The sequence below is a fragment of the Pelodiscus sinensis genome, chromosome 6 (assembly GCF_052426305.1).
Source record: "Pelodiscus sinensis isolate ZL-2025 chromosome 6, ASM5242630v1, whole genome shotgun sequence".
NCBI lineage: Eukaryota > Metazoa > Chordata > Testudines > Trionychidae > Pelodiscus > Pelodiscus sinensis.
Window position 1 is genome coordinate 69,174,321 of NC_143057.1, and position 20,167 is coordinate 69,194,487.

At 40.1% G+C, this 20,167-nt stretch overlaps 1 protein-coding gene across 3 annotated transcripts in view; it reads left to right on the forward strand.

Moving 5' to 3' along the window:
- The window catches only part of ST8SIA4 (ST8 alpha-N-acetyl-neuraminide alpha-2,8-sialyltransferase 4), a 101,821-nt gene that overhangs the window by 38,571 nt on the left and 43,083 nt on the right, over nt 1-20,167 (forward strand). For all 3 annotated transcript variants that reach the window (XM_089779307.1, XM_006128785.5, XM_089779306.1), the window contains exon 4: nt 14,499-14,792. In XM_089779307.1, coding sequence (XP_089635433.1) covers nt 14,499-14,792 — 294 coding nt within the window. The remainder of the gene's footprint in view (nt 1-14,498; nt 14,793-20,167) is intronic.

Here is a 20,167-nt window from a genome sequence, read left to right on the forward strand (position 1 = left end):
CCCACATACTCTCTTCTCAGTCAGTGCAGCTCCAGCATAAATATTTTCCTCCTTCGCGCTTTCCCTTTGAATATACAAACTGCTGCTTCTTGTGATTCACAACCATGAAGTACCTTTTTCTTAATGAGTGAAAGAGTTCTGCTTAACCATCCCAGAATTGTAAGTAATCATATTTGACCCTTTTCTGCCACTGAGTGATACAATTACTCTAAAATTACCTATGTCAAAACTATAAAAAAAAAGTTGAGATGACATCTAAAGTAATCCTCTAAATGTAAACTAAACATATGCAAGAAGATGGAGTTACAAAATGGGGTGGGAACTATACCGTACAACTTACTGGCTTTCTTCAATAATCTCATTCTTGATATTTTTTTTCATATGTTATTTAGCAGCATTTCAATTATGAGTGTATTTCTTTATAAGCATGTCAGAAGAACGTGACTGGAAACTACCTACTCAAAGTTATAGATAGCGGTGCAGGAAGGTCTGCTGCTAAAGAAGTATATAATGACATTGCTTTTTCTAAGTATTAAATACCATTTAGATTTTCCCTGTCAGTTCACTCTACTGCCTCAAATGAGATGAACCTATCTCACTGTCATTATGTTAGTACAGGAACAAGGAACTTAGTGGTTATAAGTATAAATTCCTTCTTTGTAAACAATGTAAAAATAAGGGTACTAGAAATGAGGAAACTTGCTGGCAGCTGGCCTTCAAGAAGACACTTTTTTTGTAAACAAAATCAGTTTTGAAATTTGAATTCTTGTCACGACTTGTAGTGGAAGAATAATTAACAAATGATACCACCAATATAATAGACCAAAAGAGCAGATGTGGCCTTGGTACACCAGTGGCGCATAGGAGTCGCAGGTGTTAGAGGCCTTGGGAAAACATCACCCAGCACAGGCACAGCATATGAATACAGTAAGAAGTTCTATACTGGTTACTGTGCATGCCAAGCTGATGGGAGATGGACTTGGGAGAGGCTGTGTGGAAAGCAAGACCATCTCTGTCAGGGATTCTTGTCTGTCCAGACTTTGACATAGCCTAGAAGTAGCTATTAAGAGGCTGTCTTAAATTGGAGCACTTAGTGCTCCAATTTATGGCAGGAACCACACTGGCTCCCAGACCATCCTAGAATCTTGAGCTCCTTTTCAAATCACTGCCAATGCTGAAACTCTTCCGTTCTTTTACAAAGAAATAAGAGTTCCCTTTTAAAACTAAGGCCTGAGGGAAAGCCAACTTGTGTGGAGAGCATAGTTTGGGGTAGAGCTATCCCTTAGGGAAAAATCTACTAGAAAAGGAGTCTTTGTAAGGAGGTGAGGATGGATGTTGATAAAGTCCAGCTGGGAACTGAAGAGAAACAGTTAATGGAGGAGTCCCATTTGCACATCACAGCTAAAAAGTGATATGTTAAGTGTTTGTATACAAATGCTAGAAATGAACTAGGATTCCTGTGATGATGATAATGCAATTGGCATTATCAAAAATTGGTGGAATGATAAGCAATGGGGCATGGTAATATCAAGATACAAAATATATAGGAATGACAAAATAGGTCATGGTTGTGGGAGAGTGGCACTGTGAAAAAAGCAGAACCAAATATAATAAAAATCTGAAATGAATCAGACTGTACTATAGAAACTCTGTAGGAAAAAAATGCCATGCTTGAATAATTAGAATATAGTGTTTGGACTATACTATTGATCACGTGGCCAGGATGGTAATTGTGAAATGCTCAGGGAGATTAGAGAGGCTATAATGTAATGGAAGCCTTAGTTAAAACTCTCTATTATTATTTATTGATTTATTTCTTATCTCCACACTGATGGGATAGAGAAAATGTCTAGACATTATAAATGACTGCTGCTTTGACCAGATAGTCCTGAAACCCACAAAGGGAGACTTGCAGGATCTCGTCCAAGAGGTGAATATAGATGAATCATTTGGTTATATTTATGGTAATTATGATTACATTTAACATCCTTGTGAAGGGCTAAATATCAGAAGCCCACCACAGTAGGGTTTAACTTCATAAAGAAGAGCAAAAATGAGGAATGAACACTAAAAGGCAAAGTCTCAAAAGTGAAACGCTTGCAAGCTGCATGCCATAGCAGAGCAGAGCTCAAATTAAACAGTATATTCCTCCTAATAATAATAATTAATACATACATACTTAAATAATAAACCACCAGTCAGTTTTTCTGAAGGGTAGCCCCAGAAGAAGTTACATATCCCACAAAATCAGATTCTATTATTTCTGTGATACTCATAGCCTTAGTCACGGGTCCCTCACATGGATCAGGGACCATTAAAAAGACCGAAAACAAGAGAGAAGATTAAATGGCCAGTTTTCAGAATGGAGAGAGGTTTCCCCCAGTAACGAGTATGGGTGCCAGAGATAGTTTGCAAACATGTTGACTATCTGGAAAAAGGTCTAAACAGTGAGATGGCAAACTTTGCTGATAACACAGTGCTTTGGACTTAATCTTGGATACTAGACTGAAGAGTTACAAAGGGATCTCACAAAACTGGGTGGCTGGGCAACAAAATGGCTAATGAAATTATTGCACATTATTGGAAAACATCATCCCAACTATGCATACAAAATTATGGGATCTAAATTAGCTGTTTCCGCTCAAGAAAGGGATCTTGGAGCCATTGTGGATAGTTCTCTAAAATGTCTGCTTAATGTGCTGTGTCAATCGAAAAAGCTAACCATATTAGGACCCATTTTGGAAAACGATGGATAAAATCATCATGCCACTATATAAATCCAACTGCATGATATTCTGGTCATTCAATCTCAAAAATAGATTTTGGAATGGTGCAGCAAAGGATGAAATGATCAAGGGTGTGAAACACTTCCATGTGAAGTGACATTAAAAAAGGATGGGACATTTCAGCTTGGAAAAGAGACAATTAAGGTGTAGAGATAACTGAGGTCTATAAAATCATGAATGGTACGTAAAAGGTGAATAAGGAATTAATATTTATTCCTTCACATAACCAGGTGTCACCCAACAAAATTAATAGGCAGCACATTTAAAACAAACTTCAAATGTACACCTGGATCTGGGTTCCAGTTTTGGTCCATTTTAGAGAGGAGGATAGGTATCTGAACTATCAAAGTTTGCAGGCTCTGAGGTGGAAGACTTTGTATTCTTTAGGTCCGTCTATAAATTTTTCAGTGACGTGTATACATATAATTCTTCTCTGAGTGCTTGTTAAATGTGCATTCTAATCAGGTGTGTTTGCAGTCTCTGCAAGACTTTTTTTCCTATAGCACCTATCCATAGTGTCAGCTTGGGTGTCCCCCTTGGTTGCACCCTCAAGGTGCCCAATATAGAGACCTGCCAACCTTCCCCTTCCTAAGTTTCTTATCACCAGTGATGACAGCTGGAATTTCCCTGTGCTTTTGTTCAAGAAGTACAACAGCGGCCCCAGAAATACATTAATCTTAATGTATTTTGGCTTCCAGAGTACACCTGTAGTTAAAACCATATGGTGGGCCTATTATCCTTTGATCCACAAGGAATGATTTGCTGAAAGAGGAAACATTGCACAGAAGCTCTCTGTACAAGTTCTGTTTGATTCCAGCAACGGTTGCCAAATATTTCTGCTTCAACCAACAAGTCTGTAGTCTACTTAAAATGTGTATGGCCAAATCCTGTGCTCCTTACTCAGATTTTACTTGCTGTTTTTAATTGGAATTTGAGCAATGATTGATGGATTTAGCCCATAAATACTTGTGTTTGGATATGTACATTTGGGTCATATAGCCCATTCCACTTCATCACTGTGGAATAAAATACGTATATGGCTGTTGATTCTGTGAACATCATTGCAATACTTTCCTCACAAGGTTACTCAGTTCTCTGACTTCACTGTACAACTGGTTTAATTGGGTCTAAACCCAGCATAATGAGCCTGTCATGGATCATTTATCTATAAAGTTGATCCTCCAATGATGTAAGGGTTCCTATTTCACTCCTCCCTCTTGATATCCATGTAATGAGCAATACACTGTAATGGCCAAAGGAGGAATATATGCAATGCTGATCTTTGGCTGCATTTTTAACTCTGGCCACTAGAGCTTAAGGTTACTAAGGGTATGTCTAAACTAGCCACCCTAGTTTGAACTAGGGTGGCTAATGTAGTCATTCGAACTTGCAAATGAAGCCTGGGATTTAAATATCCCGGGCTTCATTTGCATGTTCCCGGGTGCCGCCAGTTTTAAATGCCCGGTAGTTCAAACTACCCGCCCATGGCTACATGCGGCACGGGCTAGGTAGTTTGAACGAAAGCTCCTAATTCGAATTACCGTTACTCCTCCTGCAATGAGGAGTAACAGTAGTTCGAATTAGGAGCTTTCATTTAAACTACCTAGCCCGTGCCGCGTGTAGCCGCGGGCGGGTAGTTCAAACTACCGGGCATTTAAAACTGGCGGCGCCCGGGAACATGCAAATGAAGCCCAGGATATTTAAATCCCAGGCTTCATTTGCATGTTCGAATCACTACTTTAGCTACCCTTGTCCGAACTAGGGTGGCTAGTGTAGACCTATCCTAAGGGTGCATCTAAACAGCAGGGCTTAACTCAAAATAAGCTATGCAAACTGAGCTACGTCAATTGTGTAGCTTATTTCAAAGTAGCTTATTTCGAAATTGAAAGTGTCTGCGCAGTGCTTATTTTGAAATAGACAACTCTTCCTCTGACTTCCCTTACCCCTCGTACAATGAGGGTTACAGGAGTCGGAGTAAGACATCCTTCAGCTTCGACATTGCATTCATACAGCAGGCAGTTATTTTGACAGACTAAGTTATTTTGAAATAATGTTTCTGAGGGGGACTGTTTCTGGACCGTGCTGCAGGAGGCTTAGGTTTAATGACTTTTATGGGCACGTAGATCTGCATCACAGGATGTGGCTCATTATATGGGTTACGCTGCATGTCATTTGGGATTTTGGTTCTTTGGTTTCTTTTGTGGTGACAATACCACACTGCAGGCTATGTTCAATTTATTTACAAAAGTCATGTAACCCCAAGTCTATATGTGGAGTATTGTTTCCTACCAAGGAAACAGCCATTTTCTATTTTAGAATATTTTTGTCTCCCCACATAAATCAACTCATAATTCATCTATTAAATCTTGTTCTCTTAATTTGTTACTCTATTTTTTTTTATAGGTTACTGAATATACTTGTCCATTGTGCTAGTTCAGGCAAATCTGATTACTGTACTGTCTACTTCCTTTTCAGGAAGGAAAGGTCTCAACCTTTCTACACTACAGTTCTAGGGATGTAATAGTGTAGTTGATTAACCGATAAGGAAAAGCTTATAATAGAATTATAGAGCTGGAGGAGACCTCAGGAGGTAATCAAGTCCAGCCACCTGCCCAAGGCAGGATCAATCCCAACTAAATCAACCCAGCCACGGCTTTGTCAAGCCGAGACTTAAAAACCTCTAGGGATGGAGATTCCATCACCTCCCTAGGTAATCCATTCCAGTGCTTCACCACTCTCCTAGGGAAACAGTTTTTCCTAATATCCAACCTAGACCTTCCCCACTGTAACTTGAGACCATTGTTCCTTGTTCTGCCATCTGTCACCACTGAGAACAGCCTTTCTCCATCCTCTTTGGAACCTCCCTTCAGGAAGTTGAAGGCTGCTATCAAATCCCCCCCTCACTTTTCTCTTCTGTATACTAATCAAACCCAAATCCTTCAGTCTCTCCTCATAGGTCATGTGCTCCATCCCCCTAATAATTTTGGTTGCCTTCTGCTGGAGCCTCTCCAATGTGCCCACATATTTTCTAAAGGTGGGGGGGAAGAACAGGGGCAGAACTGGACACAATACTCCAAATGTGACTTCACCAGAGCCGAATATAGGTTGATGCTACAGACTACACGCATTTCCCTCCCCTTTCCAACCAGTACTTCTTAAAGCAGGCTAGCCAGCAGCCCGGCTCAGTTTTGGCTCACGCTGGGTGCGGGACCTACCCCTGCTGTGGTTCTGCATTTAAAGTGTATTAGGAGCTGGGCAGGCAGGCAGCCCAGCTCCGTTCTTGTTTGTGCTGGGTCTGGGAGCTCAGTCCCACCTCCATACAGACTGGGGCTGCTGTTACCCCACGCTACTGCCTCTTTATCAGAGGCAGAAGTACAGGGCAACAAGCAGCTGGTCCACAAGAGAAGCTGGTTTTTAAACTGACTCCCCTCGCAAATTAGTTCCCGTCTGACACCCAGCGCTGCTGGCCCTGCCCCCAGGGACTATAGAATAGTGGACTAACTGATAAGAATTCATGAGGTTACTCAACTATTCAATTAACCGATATTTAACATCCTATACTGGACTCCTTTTAGGAGTCTGATTTCAGCTCCCAACAATGGAGCCTAAGCTTTGGCTTGATCCCATGTAATAGGGTAGGGAAGAAGCTACTGCAGCAAAAAGTTGGCTTAGATATGAAGGAACTCTCAAGGTGCCTGGCTGTTGATTTCCCGCAATTGAGGGGAATGACTTTATTCAAAACATAATCAGTAAACATATATTGATTATATAGTTTTGCTACAGCCTTGAGTTTTTTATTATGACTGGCATAACTGAGGAGTGACTGTGAGCTGCCCAGGCCATGACAACAGCATCATATGCAGAAGTTAGGTGTCTACCTTTATATCTGAGGTTGAGAATGTTAGCAAGGAAATGAGGTGAAGTTAATGTGACCCATTTGCCTCATTATTTGAAGTGCTACTAGACTATTTGTATTTTATTTCGGAAGAGTTTATTTCAAAATTAATGTGCAGTATAGATATAGCCTAAGTATGCTTATAGGGTGCTTATAGGAGTAAGCCCAATTGACCTCACTGGCACTTTGTTTTCGCAAAAAAAAAAAAAAAAAAAAAGTATAGAATGAGTTTCTCTTGGGAAAGCTGAGTTGTGCTAAAGTAAATCAGTTAATCGACTTATGGCGTCTTTCTAGTCCATTCCATTGTTCCTTTGTATGCTGTCTCCATCCTTTCCTATATATTGTCTCTCTGTCTTAAGATAATATCTTAATTAAGTTTGTGGTGAATAGCCCAGTCCACCACCAAATAAACATATACTGTAATGTTAGTCTGCTGAGAAACAGAAATTGAAAACCCAGAATTTTCATAAAGCAAGAACTGAAGATTAGGTTGGATGGACTAGAGCCATGAATTCATTTTTATGAGACTGTAAGTGGAGGCATGGAGGAATGTTTGTAATGAGATTTAATTGTAACTGTTTTTAAATCAGAAATTTAGTATTTTGCTAATGATTTTTAAAAACTGAATCAAACTGGATTTTTAATTTTTTAAAAATTGATTTTTTTTAATTAATCTTTTTTGTCAGTGGAGGAATGCACCCAGACTATAGCACTGTGTCTATCCAGTCGTTAACAGAGACATCTGATGGGTACAAATGATGAATTAATCAATATGTCCCTGGAGTCTTTTTGGGGACCAAACCCAGTTTTCTTTCGGTAATTGTACTATTCTGCCCTCCTTTTAATTCAAAAACCTTTTAATTCAGAAACCTTCTCTTGAACAATGTCCCATCCCAGTTACTGACTTAAATATGACATCCCATGAGTCATTTCCCACAAAGGTGATCCAAAATCCTACTGTAAATCCCTCCTACAAATATGCCCTATCTGTCCTATAGGAGAACCCATAACCCATCCAGCCTTACTGGAATTGTTACCTGGTCCTATTGCACCCAGCTTATCTCCCTCCACAGCTTGTGCTCTGTGTCTCAGATCCTGTTCTCACATTGACACTTGAGCCATCCCTTTTCCTGCGTCCTATCTGTGATCTTTCCTCGTCGCTTTGGCAACAATGGACTGAATGGGTCTCAAATCCTGCCTCTCAATGTGCCTGAGCTTACAGGTGCCACGAAAACAATCACCATCATTAAAGCCTAGCAAATATTATGTGACTCGAACTTCCCGAGCTTAAGAACATATGATTGGCCATACTGGTGTAACCGCCACTGGGCAGCTTTGAGCTTAGTGTTGGAGTCTCTACCACTTGAGCTAAAAGCCAGGTGGCTCTCAGCTTAGGCAGTAGAGTTCCCTTGTTCTTGTCTCTCTCTGTAAGTGGTCTAACTGTCACTGAATGGGACAGTGAACCACACTATAGCTGTGTCTTCATTGGCACCCCTTTCAAGGAATAAAGTAGGAATAAGGGATCTTCCGGAAAAGGGCTTATTTTCCGCAAGATCCCGTCTAGACTGGTGCTTTTCTCCGTCAAAACCCCGAGCCGGAAAAAGCGGCAGCCATGTTCATGCAAATGCAGCGGGAGATATTTAAATCCCCCGCGGCATTTGCAATTCTGACTGGTCTCATTAGCATCCCTTTTCCGGAAAGGGGTGCCAATGTAGACACAGTCCATGTGTATGGGTTACACTGAGTCAGACAAAGGTTCATCTAGACCGGTATCCTGTCTTCCGACAGTGGCAATGCCAGGTGCCCTAGAGGGAATGAACGGAACATGCGATTAAGTGATCCATCCCCTGTCACCCATTCCCAGCTTATGACAAACAGTGTAAGGACACCATTCCTGGCCATCCTGGCTAACAGTCATGGAGGAACCTATCCTCCATGAACTTGTCTAGTTCTTTTTTGAACCCTGTTAAAGTCCTGGCCTTCACAATGTCCTCTGGCAAGGAGTTCCACAGGTTGACTGGGCGCTGTGTGAAGAAATACTTCCTTTTGTTTGTTTTAAACCTGCTACCTATTAAAATAGGCCAGAATGTCCTGTGGCCAGTGTGGGGTATTAATCCACCATCTTGGTATTATTAGCACCATGCTCTAACCAGATGAGCTTGCAGTGGTATGAACAAGGCACTGTCTGAATTCCTGGACCTCTCAGTGTCATCCAGTCCAGCCACAGCATGCGATGAGGTATGTCTCACTTAGTGGTGTTGCTGCCCTTAACCAAAACTGCTCATCTTAATTAAATCATGACATGCCCTCAAGCATATTATGGATCTAATCAACAGGTACACATACTTGAACAAGGCAGGTCTTCTCTCTGGGTAAGCCTGTCTTGTAACATTTGCTTAGATAAGGAAGATAGTGTCCCAAACTTCCTATGTTCTCAGCACCCTGGGATCCTTGGGCAGTTCTTTGTTTTGTTTGTTTTGCCCATGTTTACTGTTTGTCAACACCTCCATGTGCAACAAAGACTTATATGTTCTCATATTCTTCTCTCAAGATTTTATCTTTAGTTGTACTGAGTAAGTGAACTCCCACTGAGTAATCCACTCTGGCAAAACCTTCTTGGCTCTATGGATACTGTCCTCCATACAGTCCTCTGCTCGCTCACAGGCCTCTACTGTGCCCCACAGAGTTATATTTGCTAATGGCCAGTGAGTCAAAATGTGCCCAGGAGCTTTATTCTAGGCTGGGCCTGCCACCCAAACTTCATCCCATGCTGGGTCCAAGCTGTCACTCTGTCCAAACCCCTCACTCCTAGATGCCTGAAGTTGCTGCAGTAACTGCAAATTAACTTGCCCAAAACAAATGTGTAATATTATTAGTGTCCCCAGCGGGGCTGCAACACTGGGTCTTCTGCCCTGGCTTCTGGGACACCCGCTTCCTAAGTCTGAAGTATTTACTACTCTGCTAAGCTCACTCCTTCTCTCTTCCTCCCCACCTCAGAAGTAAATTCTCAAAGGGACAGGTTGAGTCCAGATCCCTCCCCTCGCTGAAGCCTCTGCACCCACCACCCATTGCCAACCATGCTCCTAACCCTGTCTAATGCAGATCATGCTCACCTTGTGTTTGGGAGTGGGGGATAACATCCTGTTTCTGGCTGACCTCCCACACTTTGGAAGCCCTACATTGGGGGAGGGCGGAGGGGTTGAGTCACCCTGCAAAGCTGATCACTGTTCCCCTTTCACAGCTGCCTCTTAACTCATTCTCTCCCCTCCCTCACCATAAAACACTGCTGCCTCTCCTCCGCAAGCACAGCCAATCTTTGACCCACTTTAAGTGTGGCGCAATTGTTGGAAGGAAACAATATTGAGCTGGATGGGAAGGAAATAGCCCACTGTAGTATTTATTCTCCCTTGCTCAATCTGGCTGAGTGGTTGCTGGGACACTTATACAATAGCATTTTTATTAACAAAAGAAATTAAAGTTTAATTTGAAGATTGTAATTTAATGGCCAGTTCTGGAAAATACTGTAATGAACCTACTGTCTTCTTATAGGGTATCAACCTTCTGCCCTCACTGTCCTGTAGTGAAAGAACCTAGCGAATAGAATGTATTGTGTTATGCAATTTAACATTGACCAGTAGAAAGCGCCATGCAAACATGTCAGATGCTCTAGGTAAACTTAATCCTGCATCACTGGAGGGAGGTTGGGGATACACAGGATGACCTGTGGAGTGCCCATCCAGCACTATATGTCTATAGTTCTATAATCCATCCAGTGCAGGAGAGGGAAAGAGTTCCTGAGGTAGGGTGACCAGCTATCCTGACTTCTTCAGAGATACTCCTGGCTTTGTTTTATATAGGCGCCTATTATTCCCTATATATCCCTACACGATATTTTGCCCTACCCTGAGAGCAGAGGGAAACAAGCTCAGAAAGGCAACAGAGGTTGTGTGTGAGCAGGAGCAGCAAGCCAGAGTCATTAGCTGAGGACTTTGAGGTGAAGGTTGTCTAGCAGGCAGGCAGAGCTGAGCAAGGAAGCAACATCCTGTCTGTTGCTGTTGGGAGCTACAGAAGCAGTAGAAGCAAGATACAGGATGATGGCCTGAAAGTATTTGATATGGGGCTACATATGGTTGGGAGGGTTATATTGTGACAAGGTACCAACAAGACATAATTACCATATAAAGAAATTGTGCCTAGATTATTTCTCTCCCTTTATTTTCTGGCAGCCCTAGTGAAGTAATATTCAATTCTGTCCTCAGAATGCATTTTAATAGGTACTCATTAGGGCTAAAACTTATTGATCCCATTGCTTGGAGCACTTTCATTGCTCGTCTCTCAGCTCATGTTACCCAGAGCATGGTCCCAGGTCGATAAAGGAATCTGGTATACCACAGCAATGTCCTGCAAAGCGTTAGCTGTAATGCATTATGGTTAAATAGACAATAAGTGAAGTAAGAGGCATATCTTTTTGGTGAATTGAACTGACAGCGTGATCAAAATGAATTAGTTAGGCAAAAAGCTGTGGTAGTTTGAAATATGGTTAAAATTGATATGTGAATAAAATGTGGCATATTCTAATTCAGATATCATTTCTTCTTTTTCCTATGCTATTCATCTAAGGTCCCCATTCAGGAAAGCAATAAAGTATATTTTCCCATGCATCTGCATTATGGAGTTCATTAAACCTGTGCTTTTCTTTGAGTACGTGTTTAAGACTGTTGGCTTTAATAAGACTTGAAACAATACTCAAAATTAAACACATGCTTACTGCTCTCCTGAATCAGAACACTGGCTTGCGAAATAGATATTAGAAAATAATTGAGATCAACTAAGAAAATAGTCTGCTTATTTAAGTACGGTAACGGCAAGCATGATATATTATAAAGGTAGGACACTGGGGACTCAAAAATGGGTTTGAAAGCAGATTCAGGATGTTATCTATGTGTACTCAGACCTGTGTGCAAGTGCCACTAGATGGCTTTATAAGGTTCATGCATGTATATTAGGGATGTAAAATCCCGTTAATTGCTGAACCTGTTAAACAGTGTTTATCTGGTTAACTGATTAAAGAGGGGGTGAGCTGGCCCCTCCTCCACAGATAGACTGCTCCAGCCCATATGCTTCCTGTCCTGTGCAGGGCTGGGAGCAGGCTGTTTCACATGACGGATGCCCCATTCACATCCCTAATGAAATATCTGAGAACATGAAGTCCTAAATGGAAACTACAGCTGAAAGCTTTAGAATTTGAGCCTTCCAGAAAGAATAATGACCCGATTGTGGATTCTTGGGAGTAGAAAAGTGGAAATGCACAATGTAGCTAATGTATGGTCCAGAAAGGTATAATGAAATGTATAATGTGTGAAGTCTAATACCAGATAAAAATGCATTTAGGCCTGGGTAGTTGTCATTCCGAAAATGCAGTGCTGAATTCCATGAAAAATCCCAGTTGCACAAAGAAAGAACATTTTGCTGATAATGTAACAACTAAGACTCTAAAATGCCAATAATTTTTTTAAAAAACCAAAACATAATCTATGTGAGTGCTGAATATCTCTATGGAAATCATTCACAACCAATTTTACAGAAAGGTATCTATTTTAAGTATGCTACTATGAAACCTTTAGTGAAGCAGATTCAGATATCTCATTGTAGAGTGCGCGCTCTCTCTCTCTCTCCCTCCCTCTCTCTTTCTTTGTAATCTCTGCTCATCTTTGTAATATGTGCATGTCTCCTAAGTATTTAAAAAATAGATACTGAAAGGCATCTTAATATCAGATTTCCATGAATTCTATGGAAATGTAAGTTGAAAAGTTGGCAGTTGTGGCAGTTTGGTATCAAAAATATAGTTGATCGCTCTTGTGAACATAGTCTTAGATGGTTCACTTAGAATGGCAAAAACAATTCTATATACTGCTTTGTGAAGAATGAGTTATTTTTAATGTCCGGTTTTTTGCAAAATTTTGCATTGCTTGTAGACTGGGCTATAAGCGATTAAGTTATTGAGGAAGCATTAAATACTGTTACAGAACAGAAGATAAGACGCTTTTTTAAAAAATCTGTTAAATAGGTGGGAAGTGAGCAGTCTGATAATACTATTATAAAGCAATCAGCAGCTCCCAGGTTAATATTGTTCATTCTCCTAACACAATTCTGTATTGACGTAACAGCTAGTGTTACATTGCTATTCTACCAAAATAATAATAGTGTAGGCACTGTGCTAGCAGTATTGAGGCACACCCAAATAACTAGAATTTCACAGGGCATTGTCAGACTTTTACTATCACAAGTTTTTCAAACTGAGTACCTAAAGTTATTCTCTTAAATTCATAATTATGTGCATAAAATAACGAACTAGGTTTTCAGAGGACCAAGCATCAACACTCAAGATACACAGCATGTCTAACAATAAAACTACTCATTTAGATTGTTCTATCCATATAGTGAGGCACCAAAGTTTGAAAAATGTGATTTAAGAGTTTTAATAACAGTCCAAGGACACATCAGTTACAAAGGAGTGGATTTGGGCTTCCTTATTACCTTCCCTAATCCAGGTTTCAAAAATCTCCAGGTGTTTCTTATTATAAAACATGTACTCTTTTATATACACTGTCCCAAGAAAGTACACCATTATAAACATAATCTTTTGTATAAGCATATGTGTATTATTTATTATTGGCCCACAAAAGCATATTTCTCACGAATTAGTGATAATTCACAAGATATTAGCCCTTATAATTACTTTTCAGGTTTATGAGGAAATTACATTTAGGCACCATATTCTGACTAAAGAAAACTTTTGGAATTGAAGATAGATGATACTATTCAAACAGTGTTGTAGTTGCCAGATCAGAAGAGGTTTGTCTTAAAGACATATAGGCAAATTTGTGTCAGTGCAATTTTGTATAGTTTTCTTTCAGACCATATCCTTCACATCACTGTGATTCTAGCAGTTGTATGGACAGATAATAGAATTTACAATAAAATCTTGTGTCTTGTGAAATGAACTAACCTCTATTAAAATAACTATTATTTATATTCCGGTAGTGCCAAGGGTCACATTCAGAATTAGTGATTGTGTTTACACTTGGCATAGAGTAGTGACTTCATTTGAGTTGCACCACAGACATGAAGTAGATCCATATATTTTTCCACTTCACTTCCTACTTCCACTGATAACTGCAGCAGGTCAAAAAGCAGGATATAATTTTTGCAAAAAGTTACTCTTTTTTGGTCAGAATTTTTTAAATCTTTCAAGTTTCAAGTCTTTTCCAAATTTGGATAGTCACAATTTTTCAACTAGCTGTACTAACAACTAAATGAATCCAAGCCAGTTTCATTTTTCTGACCGTTATTTGTGATTGTTATGAAATGCTATACTGTACAAAAATAAATTGATCTTATTTGATTGACAAGATTACTTTTAAGAGCTTGAGCTTTCTCCAAGGAATTTTATCAAGACCAATTATACAAATGTACATGAGTGAAAACAATAGCTGAAAGAGACGTTATCGTTAAGCGTTTGTCTACATATTAACACATTCTGTTTCGAATACTAATTATATTAATTTTACATGTACTGTATAGTATCTTCTTCACTGAGTTGGTTACACTTAATAGTTTTATTTAGAATATGCGGGGAATGTCCAAGTTGTATACGGCAATAAGTAATATCCTGCAGATTACCATTAGTATTTTTTTGTTCACCTAGTTTGAAACAGTCTTACATGTTCATTTTCAGCTTTTCCTTCATGCATATCTTTGTCTAAGTTAATGGTTCATATTTATTTTCATTTGTCCATTAATTTCTTCCTCTTCAGGTGCAATCTAGCCCCTGTGGTGGAGTTTGCTGCAGATGTGGGAACTAAATCTGATTTTATTACCATGAATCCATCAGTTGTACAAAGAGCATTTGGAGGCTTTCGGAATGAGAGTGACAGAGAAAAATTTGTGCATAGACTATCCATGCTGAATGACAGTGTCCTTTGGATTCCTGCTTTCATGGTCAAAGGTGGAGAGAAGCATGTGGAGTGGGTTAATGCATTAATCCTTAAGAATAAATTGAAAGTGCGAACCGCCTATCCATCACTGAGACTTATTCATGCTGTCAGAGGGTAAGTGTCTGTAAAAGACTAGTCTGTCCTTGCCACAATGGAACTTTGTAATCAAAATTTCCAATAGGTAGAAAAAAGCACTAGTAAACCTATAAACAGGTTTATGGTATTTTTATTTTCATAATGGTTTGGGTTTGTTGATAAAGCTAAATGTGTTTGGTAATGTGCTCTGCTCATTGAGTCTGTTGAAAGATGAGCATAGGGTGTTTTAGCTTAGCAAAATTTTCTCTTCCACCTTCATGAACCCTTTTGAGGAATACATTCCTCGTAAGGAGATATTACTGAAAAAGGAGGTGAATTCAAACCATGGGTGGATAGAGGACAGTAAAAATGCTTCATAATCTCTATTGGGCCAGGCTGTGGAGGACAAAAAGGATTGGTATTTCCTCAAGTACCGTTAGATTCCAAGGTGTAACAAAGGAGTTTGTCTCTCAGATCTAAAAAATTATCCTTTCAGAATGTTCTCTGTTTTGTTCTCTGATTTGTTCTGAATCGAGAGCCACTTGGGTCATCCAAAACAGACAGCTGATCAGAATAACTGAAAGCTTAAAAGCAGTTGTTAAAAGCTATGCATGTGTCCAGTGGAGCTAGGAGATTTTTTTTTCCAACCAGCTAAAACTGTGTGTGCTTTTTGGATGTGGACTCTGTAATTGTCATTCATGTCTGTTCTTTGAAGATTAGATTAGCATGAGATACACATGGGATATATCTTAAAATCACAAACTGAAGTTGGTGCAATATTTCAACTCCTTTATTAAGTGCAGTGTCTTACTGCGTATATATTTAATCCATGCTTCATAAACTTCACCAGTGACTTGTGGGTTTTCAGGTGCTCTTTAGGCATTTGTTTTGAATATACAGCCCTCAACAGCTCAGAACCAGCCTGTGCCAGACCACATAGCTGAGATCAACTGAGATGTTTGAGCTGAAGTCTCAATAGTAAGCCCAAGAAGGAGCTACTGTGGCATATTGCTTTCCATGAAAAAAGCTTTACAGTTTGCTCACCTTACAGTCCAAAACAGGTTAACTTTGACTACCTTCAGATGGCAAACCTGGCCTTTATTTTTATTACAGGCATTTGTGAATACAAGGGCAGTTGTTAAAGGAGGCTTATTTGGGTTTGGATTGCCTGGTTTCCTGTTGGTGGGTTGTTTTGAATTACACTGCTACATATAATTATAATTGGACACTGATTTTGTTGAATTTTCACATTGGTTATATGATACTTGCAATATATGGATAGGTGACCTTTAATATACATCAGAATGAAGTGTACATCAGAATGAAGAAATAAAGAACAAAGGTCCTCTTATTGATTAATAATTGGTTAAAAGACTGGAAACAAAGAGTAGGAATTAATGGTCAGTTTTCAGAATGGAGAGCGGTAACTAGAGGTGTCCCCCAAGGATCTGTGCCAGGACCAATTCTATTTAACCTATTTATAAGTGGTCTGGAGAAAGGGGTAAGCAGTGAGGTGGCAAAATTTGCAAATGATACTAAACCTCTCAAGATAGTTAAGACCAAAGCAGACTGTGAAGAGCTTCAAAAGAATCTCACAAAACTAGATGATTAAGCAACAAAATGGCAAATTAATGTTAATGTTGATAAATGCAAAGTAATTCACATTGGGAAAAATAATCCCAACTATACCTACAAAATGATGGGGACTAATTTAGTTATAACCACTCAAGAGAGATCTTGGAGTCATTGTGGATAGTTTTCTGAAAACATCCACTCAATGTACAGCAGCAGTCAAAAAAATACACAGAATGTTAGGAATCATTAAAAAACCATAATACACCCACATTTGTAATACTCCATACAGATGTGATCACCTCATCTCAAAAAAGACATATTGGCATTGGAAAAGGTTCAGAAAACGGCACACAAAATGATTAGAAGGTTTGGAATATGTGCTATATGAAGAGAGATTAAAAAGACTGGGACATTGCATCTTAGAAAAGAGGAGACTTAGGAGAAACATAATAGAGATCTATAAAATCATGACAAGTATGGAGAAAGTGAATTTATTTGTTCCCATGATATAATAACTAGGCGTCACCAAAAGAAATTAATAGGAAGTATGTTTAAAACAAACAAAAGGAAGTTTTTCTTCACTCAGTGCACAATCAAGCTGTGGAACTCCTTGCCAGATGATGTTGTAAAGACCAAGACTTTAATAGGGTTCAAAAATGAACTGTAGAAATTCGTGGAGATTAGGTCCATCAATACTTGTTAGCGAGAATGGGTAGGAATGGTATCCCTAGTCTGTCGGTGCTGGAAATAGATGACAGGAGAGGAATCACTTGATGATTACTTGTTCAGTTCACTCCTTCTGGGACATCTGGCATCGTCCACTGTCAGAATACAGGATACTGGGCTAGATGGACCTTTTGGTCTGACCCATTATGGTTGTTTTTATCTTCTTAAATTAATCATTTAAAGTAAGTCCAATTTCAGTTACCAAACAACTGCTGTCAAGTCCATCTATAGTATTAATAGCTTACATTTTCAAAACCAGTGATTAAAGGTCCTTACATTTTGGATGGTCAACTTGAAGCAACTTGAAGGATTTTAATGTTTAGAAAGCACTGTGCACTTACTCTCTGACAATCAGGTCCCTTTATTGCATCTTAAATTGGGAAACTATAACTGAGTCACCCAAAATAGCTAGTTAGCTTTGAAAATTTAGGCCAGGTAGCATTCAGGTATATTTTGATTAAATTTAGAGTAGATATTCTTCTAGATTTCTTAGTAGACAGTGTCTGATGGGGTGAAGCATAGGGATTCCCCGTGGGTTGTCACCTGGTATTCTGATCAAGCCACTGCCTGCCTCCTGGGGCTCCCCTTCATCCTGTCCTTCTGGGCCAGAGGCTCTGGTCTTCCGCAACCAAAGCACAGAGTTGCGGTTACTGTCTTCCTGCAGTGCAACAGAGACACTGAACCAGCTTTGGGAGGACTCAGCTATCAGTAGGGATATCAACATGTAGACAATGATGCGATTAACCAATGAGTCTGGGCTCATCAGTTAATCCTGTTGTCTACATACATTCTCCCTCTTTCTCCCCTACCCCCTACCTTTTGCTGCCTCTGTATCAGAGGTAATAAGGCATAGGGGAGGCGGGAGCTTGCTCCGTGGACCCGCCTGCCCTCCCTTGCTGCCTCCCAGGGAGTCCTTGCCATCCTGCACTTGCTGTTTCCTGTCAGAGGCAGCAGTGTGGGGGAGAGGGAGGCATGGGAGACTGCTGCAAAGCAGCCTCTGTACACTGTGGGCCTGAGCTCTCCACGGACTGGGGTTGCTGCTGCCCTATGCTACTGCCTCTGGATGCTGGCCCTGCAATCAAATAATTGTGTAACTGCTAAAATTTGATGCGGTCACATGACTATTCAATTATATGCTATCCAACATCCCTAGCTATAAGGCCACTGATGGCACCCAGAAACACAACCCCCAAAAGAGGACAAAACCCCAAATCTTCCTTACTCTGTATAAAAGTTTTACAGAGAAAGCTTATAAGTTCATTTTCTTTATTAGTGAAAGAGAGAGAGGCACAATGGTTACTCCTCTCCACCTTTCCCCAAGTAACAATTATTTACACAGGTCTTGATAATAAACACTTCTGTTTATTAAGTGATTGCAAGTGAAAACAGACAGATCAAAATAAGTTACTAAGCCAAAATAAATGCAACACATCAGCTAATCCTAATAAAACTTGTTACATGCAAATTCTTATCCTTGTTTTTAATCTCAGGCGAAAGTTGATATTTTTTCTTACTTGGGCCCAGCAGCTTTGCCTTCATCCTTTCACTACAGTTCACTCCATATGAGTCCTTTTAGGGTGGGGAAACAATTTCAAAAGCTAAGTCAAGACAAACACCTGATTGCATTCTATTCCTAAAACAGACTTCCCCCAGACTGGGAACCCTTTGTTCAGTCTCCACAGCTTCATGGAAAAGTACCAGATTCAAGATGGATTCTAGCAGGGATGTTAAATTGCATTTTAATCAACTAAAAGAGTAGATGATGGAATTTCCATTGACTACTCAATGAGTCAATAAGGGCCGCAGTGTGATTACCTCCTGGCCCTGGGAGCCAACCCTGCTATGGCTCTGCTTTTTAAATGTATTAAGAGCCAATCGGCTCTTGATACATTTAAAAGGCAAAGGCATAGTGGGGGGACCAGGCATGAGCTGCTACATCTCTGCCTCCGGCCCTCCACTACACCTCTACCTCCCCTGTATCCCACAGAGGCTGCTGGGGGGAACTGGCTTTTAAGCGAGCTCCTCTCCCCCTCCCCCCGCACCAGCTCCTGCTCCTCCCCTTGCTGCCTCTCTCTGTTAGAGGCAGCAAAGGTAGGTGGGGGAGGAGGGCGACTAGTAGAGTCACTACTCGACTAACCCAATAAGCATATGCTTATCGGGTAGTCGCCTAGTCGCTTACATCCCTAGATTCTAGTGCAAGGTGGCATGGTCACATGTCTTTCTAGGACCAACTGCAGTTTGAGCTTACAGGAAAATAAAACCACAGCTCAATGGTTTGAGCACTGAGCTATTAAGTTCCTAAAGTATCACTAATGGCCCTCATTAGCACATTTAAAATTAAAAACATATTCACACTTCATATTTTTAATTTCATGTACAAGAATGATACATGCGTAAAAATAGTATGTACAGGTTCAGCAGAATGTAACTTTTGTTACATGACCTGTTTTGCATAATGCATCTTTTAATTATGCATATTCATAAGCCAATTTTCCTAAAGTATGAGTAGTCCATTACAAGATTTTTCTGGCTTTTAAAAAAACTACAAGGGTGAATCTCTCTAGTCTGGCACTCTCTGGTCTGGCAACATCTGTAGTCCAGCATGATTTTAAGGAGCCAGATATCGACTTATTGTAGGTGTGTATATCCAAGTTTCCCACAGTACCATAAAGTTTGTTTACAACCTCCAGTCCTGGCTCTCCGTGTTCTGTGCAGTTAGTTAGCTCTAATTTACCCCTAAATATCTTCTCAGGGCCCAGTAAGCAGTGGAACTGTTGATAATGCTGCTAGAAAATATTGGCATCCTGTGGTTTGGCAAATTCTCTGGTTTGGCACCTGTCCAGTTCTGAAGATGCTGGACAAGAGAGAGTCAACCTGTATGTGCATTTGAGGTTGGACTGGAATCTGGGCTAAGATACTTTTTGAGAGGGGAAGGTCTCAGAGCCTGGGTTTCAGCCCTACCCTAGACTATCCATACTGCCATTGAATAGCTGTTGTCCTGTGTAACTTTATATCTAATTTAGTGTCAAGCTCTGTGATGACTTACCTGAAATTTTGATGAAAAATTTGCAGCTCTAGCAAGACTTGTGGTGTAAAATAGGCTGGATGACCTT